Here is a 19,328-nt window from a genome sequence, read left to right as displayed (position 1 = left end):
TGTCAGACAGGATATTACTATGTCAACCAGACTGGCCTCAAACTTGGAATCTTCCTTTCACAACTTCCTGGGTGCTAGGAAGTCAGGTATTCATCACCATATCTGGCTAATCAGTCAGCTTTTAAATAAGGAGTAGGAGAGCTAAAAGTGAAAGAGAAATAATTTGTTCTGGATTTGAAGCCTCCCTCCATGTAAGTAGACTACATGATGACCTTGCAGATTTCCCAAGGACAGGAAGATTCAGAGCATGAACATTGTATGCCTCAGTCCTTCCAACTCAACTAAAAGGTTGGCAGAGGAATTTGGAGAATTATTTGAGATTCAGTTTTGCCCAATATATTGTCACATGTTCTCTAGTCGTGTACTCTTCTTGAAAAGATTCAGTCACATGGGTTGGATTTCACTGAGACTTCTCATATTGAATTGATCTACATAATAAATTTAATATCCGAACTTATCATCAATACCTAGTTAACAACAGTTGAATCAGATGACACATAATTATACCAAAGATGTCTTCTATGATTAAAATAAAACTACAGAAATCATAGCATATCCTTTATAAAATGACAGTTTGCTAAACAGTCATTGAAAGTGGGCTGGGGTTATGGGCTTAGTCATGCAGTACCTTTCTAGCATGAATGAAACCCTGAGTCTGACCTCCAGCACTGCTGGGCATGGTGGCACACATCTGTAATCCCAACACTTGAGAAATGGAGCATCTGAAGATCAAGGTCATCCTCAGATGCATGAGGAGTTCAAAGCCAGCATAGACTACATGAGACCTTATAATTATTTTTTTTTAAAAAAAGCCAACCAACCAGCCAATAAGAACATTAATAGACTCCACAAAATAAATTTTCAAATAGTAACATCATGCCTTATAACTGTTTAGTTTTCAAACCACCAGACATAAATTGAATCAAAATTAAGAGAGCAAAGTAAACTAATATATCCATTACTACATATGGATATTTCTATGCTGACAGTAAATTTCTTAGAAGGAATGAATATAAGATTTTGGTAGATCAAAAATAACTGGTTGTTTATAGACGCTAGAAAATACAACCAGCAGTTTGTAAATTAATTTACTACCACGACTACTTAGAAGGCGTTTCAAGACTGTGGCTTTCACAGCCACATGCCTCAACTTCCTGGTAGAATTGCTTCTGGATAGGGTTGGGGAAACTGTTGTAATGATCAACATCAGGGGAATGTCAACAAACTCTCTGCTAGGAGCTGGTCAGATCAGTTACATGGCATGAGAATGATTTATTAGAAGAGTCAGTGCCTCTGGTTTATATTGCTCTGTCAAATATCATGGAAATGCTTTAAACATTAGTGGGAATAATAATTGGAGCCATTGTGTAATAACAATGCTGAGACAAGCCGGGCGGTGGTGGCGTATGCCTTTAATCCCAGCACTCGGGAGGCAGAGCCAGGCGGATCTCTGTGAGTTCGAGGCCAGCTTGGGCTACCAAGTGAGTTCCAGGAAAGGCGCAAAGCTACACAGAGAAACCCTGTCTCGAAAAACCAAAAAAAAAAAAAAAAAACAATGCTGAGACACACATGTCAGAATGTTAGGCAAAAAACACCATCAGACATTTTGCAAGCAATACGCCAAAACTTCTTGGAATCTGCATACCTTTAAATGATGCAAACTTTCTAAACTCTGTTTATGATATGTATCAGATCAGTTTTGTATATTCAACTATGCTGCTTCACTCCTAGAAACACTTAAGGTTGATCTACTTTATTTAAGAAAAACCAAAGGTCACACATGTACAGCCCTCAAGGCGGAAGAAAGTCCTACGTCATTCTTTCATCGGTAATACTTTGACGCCATGTGCATTGATGTAGGTGACAAGGATTCTGGCTCTCTGCTCTACCACATCAATGAGCTTCTCGATGCCTTGCCTGCCTCCTTGACTTTCCCAGTAAACCTTATCAAGGAACAGAGACTGAAGGAGCTTCTGTCGTAAGTGCTGGCTCTTCAAAACAGAAACTGCAGAGTCGGGAAACCTGAAATGATAACAAAATGTTCCACTTAGCAATTGCTCAGAACTATTATTATTCCTTCTCCCAAGTGCCCTGCCTTCATTAATCTGCCATAAATCACACTATCAAATAGGACCTTGAGAACCAAATGTTTTTGGTCACTGACAAGCAGACCCTTCTCCTAAAAATAAAATGCAAGAAAAATGTACAATTTCGTACTTAAAGGCTGCTACAGACTGGCAAAGAGAGGCACAGAACTGAGATCACATCAGGTCTGAAGAAGTATTTCCCTTCATCTTAAGCTCCATGTGCCCTACAGAAAGTCTTTTATGTGTTTCCATTGGTAACAAGGTGGTTTGGTGAAAGGAAATGTGAGAGTGGAGTATTCTCCCTGAGCAAAACTTGGAGTTTAAAGTGCAATGATCTCAGCCGGGCAGTGGTGGCGCACGCCTTTAATCCCAGCACTCGGGAGGCAGAGTCAGGCAGATCTCTGTGAGTTCGAGGCCAGCCTGGGCTACCAAGTGAGTTCCAGGAAAGGCACAAAGCTACACAGGGAAACCCTGTCTCGAAAAACCAAAAAAAAAAAAAAAAAAAAAAAAAAAAAAGTGCAATGATCTCAAACTTGTAAAAAAACAAAAGAGAAATTATTATTTTTAAAGAAAACTCTGATTCAGATTATACTTTTAGAACTTGAGTGATTGCCAATGCTCTTCTTTTCTTTTCTTTTACTGTTTTATTTTTTTATTTTAGATTATAATATAATCATTTCCCCTTCCCTTTCTTCCCTCCAAATTCCTATATATCCCTCCATGATCTCTTTCAAATTCATAGTTTCTTTTTCATTGTTATTACGTGTATATGGATCTCGCTCTGTAGACCAGGCTGGCCTTGAACTCACAGAGATCCTTAGAGTACTGTGATTGGGAGATGGTGGTCCTTCAAGGAGGTGAAGCATAGTGGAGGGTGGGGTCAATGGGGCAGGCCTTGCAAAGGATACTAGAACTCTACCCTTTCCTCTTCTCTCTTTCAGTTCCTGGCCATGTACTGAAAAGGACCTCTCTAACCTTGATTATAAAAGTCCTGTTCATAAAAATAAAATAAAAAAATTAAAAAACCCATTACTCTACTATTGTTTTTTTTTTTTTTTTACATTACACTGGTTAATGAGAAGAAAATGATTAATGGAAATGTGGTGGCATTTAGTACCACTAAAGGATCAAACAAACAGTCCAGGTGACTATGGTCTGAAATCTCTAAGGCTGTGAACCACGATATATCTCCCCATTTTGTAAGGTGATCACCTCAGATGTTGGTTACAGTCACGGGAAGCTGGCAACTGTTTTCAAATAAATTCATTGAAAGTAAACTTTTGGAGCAAGGACATTCCATGACATCTCACTGGACATCCTGAGGTCACTTAAGAAGGATCTGGCTGAATCGCCTTCAGAGAGTTCACTGAACTTGCTTCTTTCCATGTAGAAGGACTAGAGCCAAGTTCCAGCACACACGGAGTCTAGCAGTGTGGACAGAAATCTTAGGAAATGTCTGGTTGGAATCATAGGTTATATTCTGCCACGCCCCCAGCTTGGCCTCCTCTAGCTCTCATTAAAATGCTGCTAAATGCACCCTATAATCACTGGGGTTCAAGAGTAACTTTCAAATGAATTCAGTTGTACCTCAAACACTACATGGCAAGAACATACACTTATTTAAAGACAAACTTGGAGACAAGACATGGGATGCATGGACACTAGGAACCCAAAGTCAGGAATTCTGAGGGTGCTAGAAGACCAAAGGTCACAGCGCTGAACATACTTATTAAATCTCAGAAGTGTGCAGTTAAATAAGGCTTATTGTATATTCCAGGCTCCCCAAAGACATGTACCGTGCAGTCCTGTGGCCTATGAATTAACCAAGCAGCGTTTTTGAATGAAGTATTAATATCCTTAATTGTAACTTCTATAGCCCTTCAACTAATTTAGCTGAGGCAGAATGCATGAAAGGCAAGTATTAAAACCACCAGGCTCTTCAGCCCTGTTCATAAAAGAAAACAACCCATTACTCTACTATTGGTTTTTACATTGTATTGGTAATGGAAATATTCTATGTGTGACTCTGAACTTAGCAAAGACTTCACTTTTGCTTCTTAATGTGTGAAATACATATTCAAAGAAGGTTTAGCCTTAAACCCATTACTCCTCATAATGAAGTTAAGGTTTAATCTTCTTTGAAAGAATAAATAAAAGTATTCATATTTATGTGAATGTTTAAGATAGATGTATGCCCCTGGCACTCTCAATTCTGCAAAGAAATTTAAGTCCTTGTAGTATCAATTCAGCAAGTGATGTCTTGGGAATGTCAATTTTCCTATGCATAAATTCTCCTTGGCTTAGGTATTTAAAAGAGAGAACCTGCCATGTATTCTGCCTTCAATTCACAGAGACATTAAGAGCATCAACAGGGGAAGGAGGGATGTGGCAAACAACCTCTCAGGACTCTCAAAACCCACAGGAAAAGTGTGCTTTTTAGTATTGAGAGTGTATATAAAATCCACATTATCTAAGAACCAAGTCAATTAAGAGGTGCTGCAGAGGATCATCAGCAAATTCTACACTTTTTGTTGTCTTCCTCTGGGTTTGCCTTTGTTTGAGCTCTGGGTATGGAACACCCTGAGCCACACACCTGCCAGCCTAGTAAGAGTAATAGCATCGGAACACAAATACAAGTATCTGCAAGAAAAAGCAGTGGGTGCGGGCTTGGAAAAGCTGAGCTCTACCATTAACTTCAGGCTTACTGGGATGTTTCCCTGACATTGCTCAGCTCTTAGGGAGCTACCACAATCTTATGGACTCTTAAGCTTCCAATCTAACCTAATTAGGGGATCTTATTCCTGACTAAAATGGGTAGCAAACAAGGGTGGCTCCACTTACTGTGGAAATTTATTCACAGCTTACAAAACTGAGGTAGAACTGATAAATCTTTGTAGCCCAGCTCCTGCTACTCAAGAGTCTGAAACCTCCTCTATGCACAAATGCATGAGATCGGTGTGCCATGAGACCAAATGTATTTTCACTTCCACAGTACAGAACTATCTTCCTTAGCTTCATAGCAGCCTCCTCTTGACTCCGTATCCTTTGTAAGTCCTACCAAATGTCTCCTAAATGGTTTCGATCACCTCTGAGTTTTGGGTCCATGTTGAGTACAACAGTACTTCATTGACTAGCCTCCTGCAGCTCCTCCTTTGTTCAAGACCCAGCCCCACAGTCTATGTCTACTATAAAGATTTGTGAGTACTCCAAAGTCCTCCTCCCCAGCTTAAAGGGTCTGCTGTCCTCTGGTTCCCCGCTCTTCAGAGAGCTCTTCTTCCACTGTATTCATAGCAGTCATTTGGGTTTATCATGAATCTGACTTCCTGCCATGCTTATTAATTCTATTGACATGCTAAACAGTTTATTATGGATTTGGACATCTCTATTGTTCCTCCCGTGTCCAATCCTGGGCACTAATAACAGAGCCTCTGCCACCTGATTATGCCTACTCCTGGAAGCCCTGAATATGTCCAACCTTACCTACATGGGTTTTCACAATGAAGGGTGATCAAGGCAGTGAAGGCAGAAAATGGTAGGAGCTGTGTAGACATTGTAGACTGTTGATAGGTACACTGGCTGCTCTTGGAGGGTTATTTTACTTCCTTAAGTCTCTATTTCCACACCCATAATTTCTTTGGAAATCTATCTAACATAAGGTGTGAGTTTTCATGGAATGTTACTAGTTGTTTAACATATATGTGATCATTCAAAATATCACTTCATTAGAAAATTTACTCTTTATTCTGGGTGTAACAGCTCCTTCCTATAATCCTTGCCCTCTGAAAGCTGAAGAAAGAGGATGGCTGCAAGCTTGAGGTCAGTTTGGAAGACAAAAGTGTGTAGCCTGAGCTACACAGAGAATTCCAGAACAGTCCAGGCTAAAGAATGAGATGGGACTTCCACAACAAACAAAATCTTACTCTCTGATGCCTTCTAGCAATTTGAAGTTTAGGTTGTCTTCACTTCTATCGAAGAAGCCCTTGTTGTTTACGAAGACCAAATGCCTTGGGTCCTTCTTTCGCTGGACAATGTGTGCTAAAGTCACAGAATTTTGGTCATCACAGTTTGGCCTCAGTCCATTCTGTGTACAAGTATCTTCCTTTCGAGGTCTGAATCCACAGCAATTGGTATCTAAGCGATTGTAAATCTGAAAATGGAAATGAAAACAAAATCTAAAATGCTGAGTAAAACCTTGGGAAAGCCAGAACATTTCCAAAGAATGGGAGCTTTCTGAACAGCTGGGCTGCCAGAATCCCAGGAGGCCAGGCTGACTTAATTAAAAACAACTGTTAGAATAAGTCCTCAGTTCAAAGCCCTCTGACTCAGACGTAGTCCTAAGCATTTCCAGCTTCTGCTAACAGCTCCAATGTCAGACCAGCCAACTCAGGCATCTCCACCCTTGGTATCCACAGTTCCCACGGAATCACATTCAAGCATGTGGCCAGCAGGATCTCTAACTCTTCAGGAGAGGAGAGACAGCGTCATACTTCTACAGACCCAGGGGGCTAGCTCTTGTTTTCTCCCTGGAGCTGGGCTCTGCAGATTCTGATTACTTTGTTGGCTATAAAATCTATTGTACTGGACTTCAGTATTGCAGTAGCTAACTGGAAATAAGATAGAGAAATCTGTAGGAGGTATGAGATCCAATAATGAAGCATCAGCTAGATTCTGAATATGTAACAAACACTTTGGAAGCTTGTTATAATGCCAATGACTAGAATAGAAAGTGGAAAGATTGATTCAAACATTGTTCAATGTCACTTCTTTTGACCAGAACAGACAAGGTTGTTACATAAAAGAACCCTGTCTCAAACAACAACAAAATGAAATGATCAATAAATATGTCTTTAAGAGTTAAATTCCAACTGTGTAGTCTAGTACTGAAAAACATTTCATTTCCCCTACAAATGTTAACACAATTGAACATGAACACATGATGGTAATAATGAAGAATGGTCTCCAGCCAAGGTAACCCTGGCTAACAGTTTTGCAGAATGTAGTCCCTAGTCGGTTGACCTCATTGCCTTTGGACTTGTGGGAAGGCAGAGGAAGCTGAGAACCAAAGATAGGAAGAAGGGTTATGAGGGTCCAAATCCTTTCTATGGCCTAACCTGATTACTTAAGAACTCCTACTAAACAGCACCTCTTAAAGATTCCAATTCCTCCCAGCAGTGTCGCAAGCTGGGGACCAAGCCTTCAGTACATGGGAATGTGGGGGAGAATTATGATCCAAACTGTAACAAAGGCCATGAATATTCAATGTATTCGTGTTTAATCATAAGCTCTCATAAATTCAGACCCTGTCAGCATCTCTGTAAGTAATATATTTTATAGCTTTTATTTTTAAACCCTATGAAAGCATGAGCAATTAGAAGTGGGAAAAAATGACATAGGACATCTTTTTATTGCCTTCCCCAAGTTTGACTGTTTCCTACAGTGTGTTTCAAAGTGTCCTATATAATTTATTTTTGAGTCATGAGACATTCTGATGATTTCACCAATTTCCTGACAGCCTGTTGTACCAGGCAATTCTGACCAACATCACAAATGGTATGTGTGTATGTCCAGTTCATCTTCTAGGGATGTTGCCACTGATGCTATTCAGATTCATACTTGTACTTGGTGAGTACATTACCATGTGCTGAGTGTATATGTATGTATACCTAGAGGTATAAGAGTCAGACTTCGAGGCCCCAAATAATTTGCTTTTCTCTGTTTTCCTTGTTCTCTGACTAAAATATGTCTTTCTATTTTTGTACTTGTTTAGCAATGGCCTATTAAATCATGCCCTCTTACTCTTCTCAGAGTTTTGTCATATTTTCCTTCTGAGTCCCCATTCACTATACCAAGTAGCATTTGGCCACCATAACCCAACTCCTTAAAGTCAGCACCATTTGCCTGGCAGCTGGTTTAGGTATATGCTAAATATAGCTCTGCATATTTTTAAGACGGCTCACCAATTTTTAAGCCTAATAAAGCACATCTCTATGTGCTATGAACTATGAACCCCGGATGCATTTTTAATGTTCTTGTTTAGTACACACATTAAAAGAAACACTTAAGTATTGCATAGAAAACCACTCACAGTGCCCATCTGCATCTCTCTGTTCTTAAGTGGGTACCCTACAAAGAAGCCCGTTGAAGGGTAAATGTTTTCAGGTAAGCAATAATGATGTTAATCACTATTAGTGTTTAAGTTCTTATCAGTTCATTAATTTTCTTATTTTATGTGGAAGCATGTGGTGGGTGTGTGTTTGCATGACAACCTCCACACATGGAGGGCAGAGGACAGCCTTCAGATACAGTCTCTATCCTTGCACCACGCGGGCAGCAGAGAGAAAACTCAGGTCATCAAGTGTTGCAGAAGGCACCCTTACCAGGCCAGCCATGTTGCTAGCGCTGACTGAATTCATGCTTTCTTAATCTTTAAAACAAGAAAAATCATTTTTGCAAAACTAATCTCCTGCTGAAGAGGACTGCCAATCATCATTTTCCATAAAAGTATTCTTTCCTTCTTTAGAAAAATACATCTTTTCAATGTTTACCTAACTAAAATTACACTCAGAAAAATCCAGGTGTTCCAGCCAATTTTTTGAAGAGATGGGATAGATATTTTTAGATATATTTTCTTCAAAAGCTTTTCCCCCTTAATTCCATTTTCCTTTGGTAGCAATAGTTTTGTCTGTAGGAAAAAATATATCTTCTGAGTAATTTATAACTTCTGCTATAGCACTGAACCAAGGGAGCCTCTGTCTAGCTGCATGCCTCCCCAAGAGCCATTAAACATCTGTAGAACACCAGCTCCTTTCTACACAAAGGGACAACATCCATCCAGCTCTGTGTTCAAAATTAGGTCCATCAAGGACTTGAGTTAGTTTATTCCTCTCTTCATTGTCTTCAAAGTAACATGATTAAACAACTAATCGCACACAATGTCTCAGCAAAGCAATAGAAACTAAGTGAGGAGACTGAGCACTGAAGAAGAGGTAGCCAACTCCTCTGGGGTCCCTCTTCTCACAAAGGACAGAACTCAGGATTCCAACCCAGAAGTCCAAGACGTCACCATGCTCTCATCCAAACTGATTGGATCTTCCAGGTATTGGCTCCCAGAAAAGGAAGAAAAAAAAAAGCATTTGTTTACATTTGCATAAAATGTTAAATGGTTCACTATTCAATCAATAATATTGATTACTATAAGAGTTTCAGAAGAAGTACAAAGAACTTCAGCCCAGAACTGCAAGGGAAAAAATGCATGAAGGAGAGCTCATAAGACTTGAGTTTAAAGAGCCAGGCAGCATTAGCTGGAGAAGTATTTCATTTCACTCGTGGACAAACATGCTCTACGAAAGCACTATGGATATTTCTAAAAGTGCTCACTGGCACTGTCTGCATTGGTGTCACGGACTGATGAGAGGTGGCCTGGGTCCTTGCCATACACCGTACAGCGCAGTTAGAGTGCACCGCTGGAAATGATGGGAAGATGAAAGCCAGCAGAGCCAATGGAAGTTAGAGCGCTGGGCCCACACGGAAAATCTGAAAACAGGTTTATCTGAAAACTTCCCCATTTTCTCACATTGAACTGGAAGAACAGGAGAAGGGCAGTGAGCAGGGCATCGGGGGCAATCACTAAAAGAATGAGAACCGAAACAGAGCATGCTGGGAAGCTGAAGGGAGATTATAAAGAGGATGTTCTCACCAACATAGACAGTGAACTCCCACCCAAATGCTAAGGCCTAAACCAGCTAAATCAGATAGACCTATATATTGGCATCCAACTATTTTTCCTTCTTCGTTCTAAACTGATCCACATGAGCATATATGTACAGGTGTGCATGTATGTATTTTTTGTTTAATAAGTCAATATCTAAATATTCTTTGTGGAGGGGGTATACACAACTTAATTTGTGTGTGCACATATGTATGTGGTACACGTGTTCTTACGTGCAGGAGCATGTGAAAGCTGGAGTCTGGCTTCAAGTGTCTTTCCCTGTCACGCTCCCTGTTAGTGTTTGACAAAGGTCTTTTACTAAACTTGTAGGTCATTGATTGCAGTGGGGTCTAGCTGACTGGCTGATGACCCTTCTATCTCTGCCCTGTGCCTCCTTCACTGGGGTGCACACGCACCATCACGCCTGGAGTTACAGACACACACCCATTGCCACGCCTAGGGTTACAGGTGCACACCTACCACCATGCTAAGGGTAACAGGTACACACCCACCTCCGTGTCTGGCTTTTATATGGTGCTAGGGATCCAAATCCAGGCCTCATGATGGATTGTACAGCAAACACTGGACCAACTAAGCTATCTCCCCATCTCCCCTCTTAAAATCCTTACCGTCTTTATTTGAACTATTTGGTTTAGGTTTTGGCTTTCTGAGGCAGAGTCTCTACGTAACCCTGGATGTTCTGTAACTTGCTAAGTAGATAAGATCCACCCATCTCTGTCTTCCAAATGCTAGGATTAAAGGTGTTCGCCACCACACCTGGCTCAACCTTTTTGTTTTTGACATTTAGAAACTGCCATCTTTTGAAAGAAAACACCAAATTTAAGAGGGAAAAAAAGGCATAAATATTGAAGAAAATATATATGTAGATAAACAGCAGTTCGGCACAATAATTTACCCAAAGGCTAGCATGTGGTGGGCATTCAGTGAATGGTTTGTAATGACTGAACTCCGCTCGGTGTTGTAACTCACTTTGGATGTGACTGTGTGCAGACCCCCACCAAAGCCCTGCCTTGTACAGCAGCAGTGGCATGTCGAGACAGGAGTTTACAAAAGTGCCACCGGGAGCAAGCCGCCACGCTGCCTCCGTACCTGCTGCCTGCTCGTGGTTAGTGTCTTTCGGTGGGTTTAACTGCACTGGCCATGGATCATGAATTCTATATCTGGTAGAAAATCTGCCATAATGCCTGGCATGTCACAAGCATAAAACAGGTAAAATGGAAGCAGCAAAAGAAAATTCTTTCTTTTCTCTGACTGGCAGTTTTCTGGCAGATTTCCTCCTACTTTCAATGATTTGGTTGAGTATCTCATTTGCTTGTCAAAGATACAGGCAGGAAACGGGTCTTCCTTTCAACAATTATCGTGAAGTAATTTCAAAAGGCAAAGAGACATAGAATCAAATCGGCTAGTACCACTCCAGGCATGGGAAGACACAAAACACTGGAGCTTAAATAGTTGTCAGAGCAACTCACAAGGGGAAATGCACTCCGGAGTTTTGTCCCGTACAAACCTGGGTGCATTGGCAATGCTGAGAATGGAATCTGAGTGGGGTCCCTGCAGTCTAATGAGTGTGTGCGGAAACACTGCACCATGGGAAGAGCGATTGTAGACAAGCACCACAGTATCCATGGTGCTTGTTAATAACACAAAGAAAGAAAGAAAGAAAGAAAGAAAGAAAGAAAGAAAGAAAGAAAGAAAGAAAGAAAGAAAGAAAGAAAGAAAGAAAAGGAGGAGGAGGAGGAGGAGAGGAGGAGGAGGAGGAAGAGGAAGAAGAAGAAGAAGAAGAAGAAGAAGAAGAAGAAGAAGAAGAAGAAGAAGAAGAAGAAGAAGAAGAAGAAGAAGAAGAAAGAGAGGCGGGAGGAGAGGGAGGAAGGGAGGGAAAGAGAGAATGTGTTCTCCCTCACCTGCACCTATACCACTTGGGAACTGTGTCTCTCACAAAGCAATAGCTTTCACTTGTGCTCCATGCCGACTTGACAGCAAGTATCTGTTAGATTACTAAGCACGTACATATGACTAGCAGGGCAGTTGAGGAATGATGAGGAATGTAAAAAGGGTCTTCCGTGTCTCACAGTGCCTCCACCTCTGTAAGAAACAGCTCCTCTAACCCACCTTCACCCCAGAATTCCACATTTAAATTGTTATTGGTGTGCACCAATTCACGGATGGATCTCTAGTGTCTTCCATGTTACAGATCACAAAGAAAGGCGTAGTAGTATTTCTCTGTTCAATGTTCAATGCTGTGATGTATTTAGACCATTAGATGCAATGTTTTAAGTTTCACTGCACCACAGAAAGGCTCTGGATAGAGGCACCAGGCAACCAACAGACTATTTTAGGGAAAGAAATTCACTTTCTATAATTTGAGTAGGCAGAGCTGAGTAAAAATAACCTCTGCTAGAGACACACCCACCTTCCTGCAATGACTTTTAAAAGGCACGCAAACTAACAAACAGAAAAAGACAAGTATTTTTGTATCTTGTAAAGTTTTGGTTTGCAGACTGAATTTATATTAAGCAGAGAAATCTAACACAGAAAGGAGGGGGCTGAAGAAATGGCTCAGCAATTAAGAGTGTTGCTGTTCACCCAGAGGACTCAGGTTCAATTCCCAGAGCCCACACAGGGGCTCACAACCATATGTAACTCCAGTCTCAGGAGATCCAATACCTTCCTTTTTTCTTTGTTTGGTTTTTTGTTTTTTGATTTGGGGTTTTTGGTTTTTTGAGACAGGGTTTCTCTGTGTAGTTTTTGTGCCTGTCCTGGATCTCACTCTGTAGACCAGGCTGGCCTCGAACTCACAGAGATCTGCCTGGCTCTGCCTCCCAAGTGCTGGGATTAAAGGCATGCACCACCACCACCTGGCCCAATACCCTCTTCTATCTTCCCTGGGTACCAAGCACGTAGGTGGTACACATACATGTAATTGAAATACTCATATGCTTAAAATAAATAACATTTTTAAATTAAAAAATAAACAAACAAAATGAGAATGAACAACCTAAAATTTTTTCTTAGGAATTTATAATAAGCAAAGAAATTTAAACTAGAAATGAAATATTCCTAATTTAAGAAAAATCTTCTTAAAATACATTCCTCTAATGAAATGAGATGGCACATTAGCCTACATAAACTCGGATAATCAAGAAGCTAAAACTTCTGCTGGTTTACATCTGAAGGAGTAATGCCCCTGAAAACTGGTCTCTTGTACAGTGACATTTGTTTATATTTAGTATTTATTAGAATTCCTCTCAAGTTTATTTTTCTCAATAATAGGAATTTGTCAAAAGAAAATTGACAAGAATAAAGACCAACCCTGTGACAATGCTCAGATGCCATTCTGATCATGGCTAGAATTGATGTGACAAATCCAACAGCTGGCTAAACTCATATTCTTAATGGAACTCAATTAAAACACTAACTAATGCTGACAAATTGGTTGTTTGCTAGTCTTTCAAAAATATTTTGGTTTTGCTTTCTGAGTTGACCTTGCTTTCAAAATTATTTTTACATCCACTATATATAGATTCCCCTATTCTAAGATGGATTCATTTCTGTGCTTCTTATAAATTAAAGCCTTATATATAACCAGCTAAAATTTTCCAAAACATTGTAAGGCTTATTACATTATAAATATTTTAATCATTAAGACAATCCAAACTAGCATGTGGGGTTTGAGGTCCAGTTGTTACATAGAAATGAAGAGAACTGTTCCAAGAGGGTAACTCAGCTACCCAGGAAGAGAAACAGGAGCTGATTTTCACAGCAGCCTGCCATGGCCTCTCATGCTAGGAAGGCCAATGCACTTACTGCCGTGGATGTTATGGCCTCTTGTGCTAAGTAAGCATGGCTCATTCTGCACATCTTACCAATGCACTTCCTATTTTATAAAGATTGTGTACTTAATGATTATTTATTAATGGAAAAAATGAAGACTGACTCTGCATGAGTCCATTCACCTAATATGAACAATAAATACTAAACACACTGACCTGGTGATGAAGCCAGAATTCCACGTTTCCCCCTCTGTTGTCTTACCCATGTCTCAACACAACAGTTGAGCTTTGAAACAGAATACATGAGATTCCTTCTTGTCTTATCGCTCAGAGTATTTAAAAAGTATGTACGTACAGGCAGACATTTAATAAAGTATCACTTCACCAAGGCCATTCTTGAGAAAATCTGGCATTTACTCTGTATTTTCCCGAGATGTGCAGAGGGGCACAGACTAGGGTTATTACTGGTGGATTGCTGCCTACCTTGACTCATGCTAAGACATCAAATCCATGTGGGGGTCCTTTTTCCCTCTCGGCCTGTCAGCCATCAGACTGAGAGGGGAAAGAGGCAGAAGGGACAACAGAAAGCTTTATATGTGGCCCATGAGCACAGAGACAACTCAACTTTCTTCCAGAGTATAAGGAACACATAGATTTGGGGAGCCTGGGGACAAACCCTAATTTGCATTAAGTGGCATGCTCCTCTCACAAGGCTTAGTATGTGGCAGTAGGATACTATAGCAGAACTCCTAACACAAATCTTCCAGCAGGAATCTGTACCAAAGTTCAAGCTAAAGATGAATCAAGCATCTGGTTTAGAGACAGGCATCTGGTTTAGAGACAGCTTTCAGATAAGGTCAGTCCTCCAGGCCCAGGAACATTCTCCAGATAAGGGCAGGTAGAGGCAGGAAGTTCTGCTGGAGGGAGGGAGGGAGTCCCATGTTGTCTAGCTATTGAGATAAGCTGTCAGACCATGGGGAGGCTGCAACCTCTGACCAGACAGCAATGTCTTCCAACAAATTCACTTACTAGTGTGAATACTAACACAGTGAAAAGTGGCAAAGGAAGAAAAAACAAGTCTCGGTATTATGAATATATTTTTGACCTCATGGTTCCTTGAAAAGCCTATAAAACCCATTGCCCCAGACCAAATCCGATTTTATTTGATCCCATCACAGTCATGGTTTTTGAAGCTCCATCTATCTTTTAGTGAATGATGTCTGTACACGACATTAACATGGTTGGGGAGTGCATGCGACCAACAGAATCTTTACCCTCACTTTCATAATGGATCAATCACCTCCTGGTTAACCCTTAACCCTGTCTCTGAGTCTACATCCTCAGTAGCCAATAATGAACCCTGAAAGTTTTTAAATAATTATACAGTAGTATATATGTAAATATATGCATAACACTATATGGTTCTATAGGAATATCTGGGAGAATGGGCAGGGTATACAGATAACCATCAGTCTCAATAAGAGTTCAGAGTTTTTAATTTGCTTCACAACAGATTCACCCAGAAATCCAACTCACAAAACTCCAGTTTCCCTGAAACATGTTAGTTAAGTAAGTGGGTTTCAGAAAAGTGCAATGGCATTAGGAAGAAAGCAAAAACTAGCTCACAGAATGTGTCAAAAAGCCTTTGAATCTCAAATGTCATGTATTGAATAACAGGCTTTCTCAAACTCATCATCTTTCCATCATCCCTGTGTATAGCTAGACACATGATTGAAACATTCTAATTATGCATTATTAATGTCAGCACTATCTGGAAAGTTCATAGCAACTGTGAAAATAAATTTTAAAGAAATGGCACATAACTAATCAATATGTTCTTCACTCCTCACTAACAATAAAACTAGAATTGACCAAGAACTATTTAGTTGGTTATCATAGTTTTGACCAGAAATGTCTCTCTTGTACTCAAATACAAAAGCAAACACTTGGGTCAACCAACCTCCTACTTTAGAGAAATCAAAGACATGAGTTTCTGGGGATGAATACTAGATGTGTGCAAAAACATGTACCAAGTTCTGCTACCATATGACCCAGTAACCCTAGTCCTGAGTACATAGCCAAAAAAGATGAAATCAGTGTCCACTGGGCATCTACATCCCAGACTCACTGCCATACTCTGCATGACAGCCAACAGGAAATTAGAGAAATTTCTCAATAGAAATGCATTGACTTTCATCAAAACCTGCTGTGGACATCACTCTGTATAAATAAAATGCTGATTGGCCAGTAGCCAGGCAGGAAGTATAGGTTGGACAAGCAGAGAAGAGAATTCTGGGAACAGGAAGGATGAGTCAGGAGACGCTGCCAGCCGCCGCCATGAGTACCAACATGTAAGATACTGGTAAGCCACGAGCCATGTGGCAAGGTATAGATTTATAGAAATGGGTTAATTCAAGATAGAAGAACTAGATAGCAAGAAGCCTGCCACGGCCATACAGTTTGTAAGCAATATAAGTCTCTGTGTGTTTACTCAGTTGGGTCTGAGCAGCTGCGGGACTGGTGGGTGAGAGAGATTTGTCCTGACTGTGGGCCAGGCAGGACTGAAGAAAACTTTAGCTACAAAAACCTTTCAATGGTTCTCTAAATATCTGTAATTTTCCAATTTGGTTTATAAAGTAAATTAAGACGTGCTGAAATGCACTAACAGAAATAGAAGAGCTGATTTTAAAAAAAAAGTATTCAAATCAAACACCTAAAATGCAAAATAAAGCTTTCATATATTGTTAAAACGGTCATACACAGTGAATGCATCAAGATATGATTTCAGGGCTGGAGAGATGGCTCAGTGGTTAAGAGCACTCACTGGCTGTTGCTGTAGAGAATCCATATCGTAGGATTCTATTCTCCACACCCACATGATAGCTCACCACCATTTGTAACTCCAGTTCCAGGGAGACATTGGTGCCCTTTTCTGACCTCCATGGGCTCTATGTGGTGCACAGACATACATGCAAGCAAACACCCGTACACATAAAATATAAAATTAGAAGAAAAAAGAATCTGGTTTCAATCTAGAGAATATTTCCTGACCCATGCCTTGTTCTTTTTTGGCTAGTTGGTTGGTTGGTTTGGGGGTTTTGGTTTGTTTGTTTGCTTGCTTGCTTGCTTGCTTGCTTGTTTGTTTTTCAAGACAGTGTTTCTCTGTGTAGTCCTGGCTGTCCTGAAACTTGCTCTATAGACCAGGCTAGCCTTGAACTCAGAGATCTGCCTGCCTCTGCTTCCTGAGTGCTGGCTTGATCTGTTCTCAGGAATACATCTTCCCTATCTTCCACCACACCCTCTGTCACTCCTTAATTGTTAAAGGTACAGAAGCAGGACAGTACAGAAACCTGAATTTGCAGTAGGCCAACTTTTTGAAGATGCACAAATATCCACTTACTACATATGAATGCAGGGATACACACATGTAGAGGGGTTTCCAGTTAGAAAGACACATGTTGGTTTCATGAGGGGGATCACATCTGGGAAAAGTTGCAAGAGTGGGGGATGAGGAAAGGGCAAGAGTCAAGTCTTCAGAGGAAAGACTGAAAAGAAATCAGCAAAGAATTGACAAGGTCATTCCAAGAGAGGGAATGCTGTGTCCTGTTTTTGGTAGGCCCTGTGCTTCTGGATTTATAACAAACAGAGACCCCCAGCGAAGAGAATCCAAGAGGGAAAGATTGACTTGTTTTAGATTCTACAGATTGAGGGCCCAGCAATTACCAAACACATCCAGAGATGCTCTCTGTAATCCTCCTGTCTGTTTAAAAATGATAGCCCATCCCCTGGGACCTACGTAGCAGGCCCAAGGAAACTGGCTTTAAATGATCATGTAAATGGAAAGGAAAAATAAAATAAATGAACAAAAAAATAAGAAGATGTAGGCTTGGAGTATTGGAGTTTACATATTTAAAGACCCCAACTGACCACATGGCCAAGCTTTATTGAAATCCAGTTTTCAAACAAACTGAAATATATATATATATATATATATATATATATATATATATATATATATATATATATATATATGCCATTTACAAAACAAATAAAAACCTTTGGTATATGATAGAAATTATTAATAATTTGAGGTATGCTAATATGCTCATGTTTTATCTTCTAGTTATACATGCTAAAATACTTACAAATGAAATAATACAATGCCCATGACTTCCTTCAAATTAATGTAGGAACAGGAAATGAGTAGAGTTAAAGAGGGAACAAGATTGTTATGAACTGGGAATTATGGACAGATACACGGAGATTCATTTTAATGCCTTACCTACCTTTGCATACTTTTGGTGTGTTTTAACTTAATCACTTTGCTTATGTGTTTATTTACTTTGGTCCTGAGGATAGGTGCTAGGTCCTCACACATGCTAAGCATGTCTTCCATCACTCAGCTATAAGCCTGGCTTCCATAATAATTTTGAAAGCACTAAGGCCTTTAAACTTAATTATCAAACCAAATGGAAGTCCTTACAGATATATTAGTTTTCTGAGAGATAGATTCAGTGATGATTTGCACAGTAAATGGTAACTAAAGAGGACTATCAAGGTGATCAGTGGGAGCCCTGGAGGGCATCTGACTCATTAAGGAATGAGTCTGTTTAAGGCAGCATTGACAGGAAGGAGAGACGGTTTGGGGAGTCATTTTGAGAAAGTGTCAAAATTTGCTGTTGCTTGACTGTAAGACACTGAGCAGAGGAAGGCTAAAAGATGACTCAGAATGCACAAACCTGGCAGATTTAACTCAGCTGTGTAATGAGGAAAAACAGGTAGGTCAAGAGAAGTCATTAGGGAGGAGTTGATAAAAATACCCTCAGGCAGTCTGAGAACCTAAGGGACCAACTGCTAAGAAACACAAATTCCTTAGCTAGGGAGGCATAAAAATAATAACTAGTCAAATGTGTGACTTACTTATAAATACACTGTCATGAGTTAAACTTACTGTAGTGAGATAACTGAGTAAAGTGAATCAGCTGAGTGTAAATGAGGCCGACCTGTAGCCCCACACTCAGGAGGCTGAGGTAGGAAAACTGAAGGTTTAAGGCCAGTGTGGGTACATAGCAAGACCCTGTCTCCAACAAGAAAAGAATAAAATCAATTCTTCGAACTAATGTAAAATAGCCCCAAACCTTCCTTAATAGCAGTAATTTTTACATGGTTTATCCATTTCATCTAATGCCAAAAACCTCTGTTTCTTGTTCTTTTAAGTAATCTAAGTAATCCTTCTTCTATATCACTCCCAATGTCTCTATTCCACTAAATAGTAAAAAGGAAGAAACATCACAGATGCCCAATAAACACCAAGGCTTCTGGGCAGTCTACCCAGTTACCATCAACAATACTGGATATTACAAAGAAATTGCAGTGTCCCAAGATTATATGAAAAGGAAGGGAGAGCTTCTTGGGAAGGCTTGTCAAATAAGATAACATCATTATCGTCCTAAACCCAGCCATGAAGTGTATTAAGAGACATCGACAATGCTGAAATAATGTCTCTTGAATTTCACTGATGAAATGAGACAGTTTTATAAAACTAAAATTCTATAATAACCATAATACACACCAGTGGTTAGCATGTCTATCCTTGTGAAGTTTGACCTTGATCAGTTTTTTTAAATAATGTTTCTTTTTTTCTAAAGAATTTCATACATATGTCTAATGAAACAAGATCATTACCTACCCCCATTCTCCCTCTCTAATCCCCCCCATGTGCCCTCCAACATGTCCCCACTA

General features: G+C 40.0%; 1 protein-coding gene across 1 annotated transcript in view; it reads right to left on the bottom strand.

Moving 5' to 3' along the window:
• Positions 1–1,639: 1,639 nt before the first annotated feature.
• Positions 1,640–19,328, bottom strand: part of Gask1b (golgi associated kinase 1B) — a 52,118-nt gene continuing 34,429 nt past the window's right edge. The window contains exons 4-5 of the mRNA XM_059264745.1: positions 6,008–6,234; positions 1,640–2,022 (exon numbers count right to left, since the gene is read on the bottom strand). Coding sequence (XP_059120728.1) covers positions 1,815–2,022; positions 6,008–6,234 — 435 coding nt within the window. The 3' untranslated portion in view covers positions 1,640–1,814. The remainder of the gene's footprint in view (positions 2,023–6,007; positions 6,235–19,328) is intronic.

This window comes from Peromyscus eremicus, chromosome 6 (genome assembly GCF_949786415.1).
Source record: "Peromyscus eremicus chromosome 6, PerEre_H2_v1, whole genome shotgun sequence".
Classification (NCBI taxonomy): domain Eukaryota; kingdom Metazoa; phylum Chordata; class Mammalia; order Rodentia; family Cricetidae; genus Peromyscus; species Peromyscus eremicus.
Note: the sequence above shows the minus strand (reverse complement) of the source record. Positions and strands in the feature narration are given on the sequence as shown.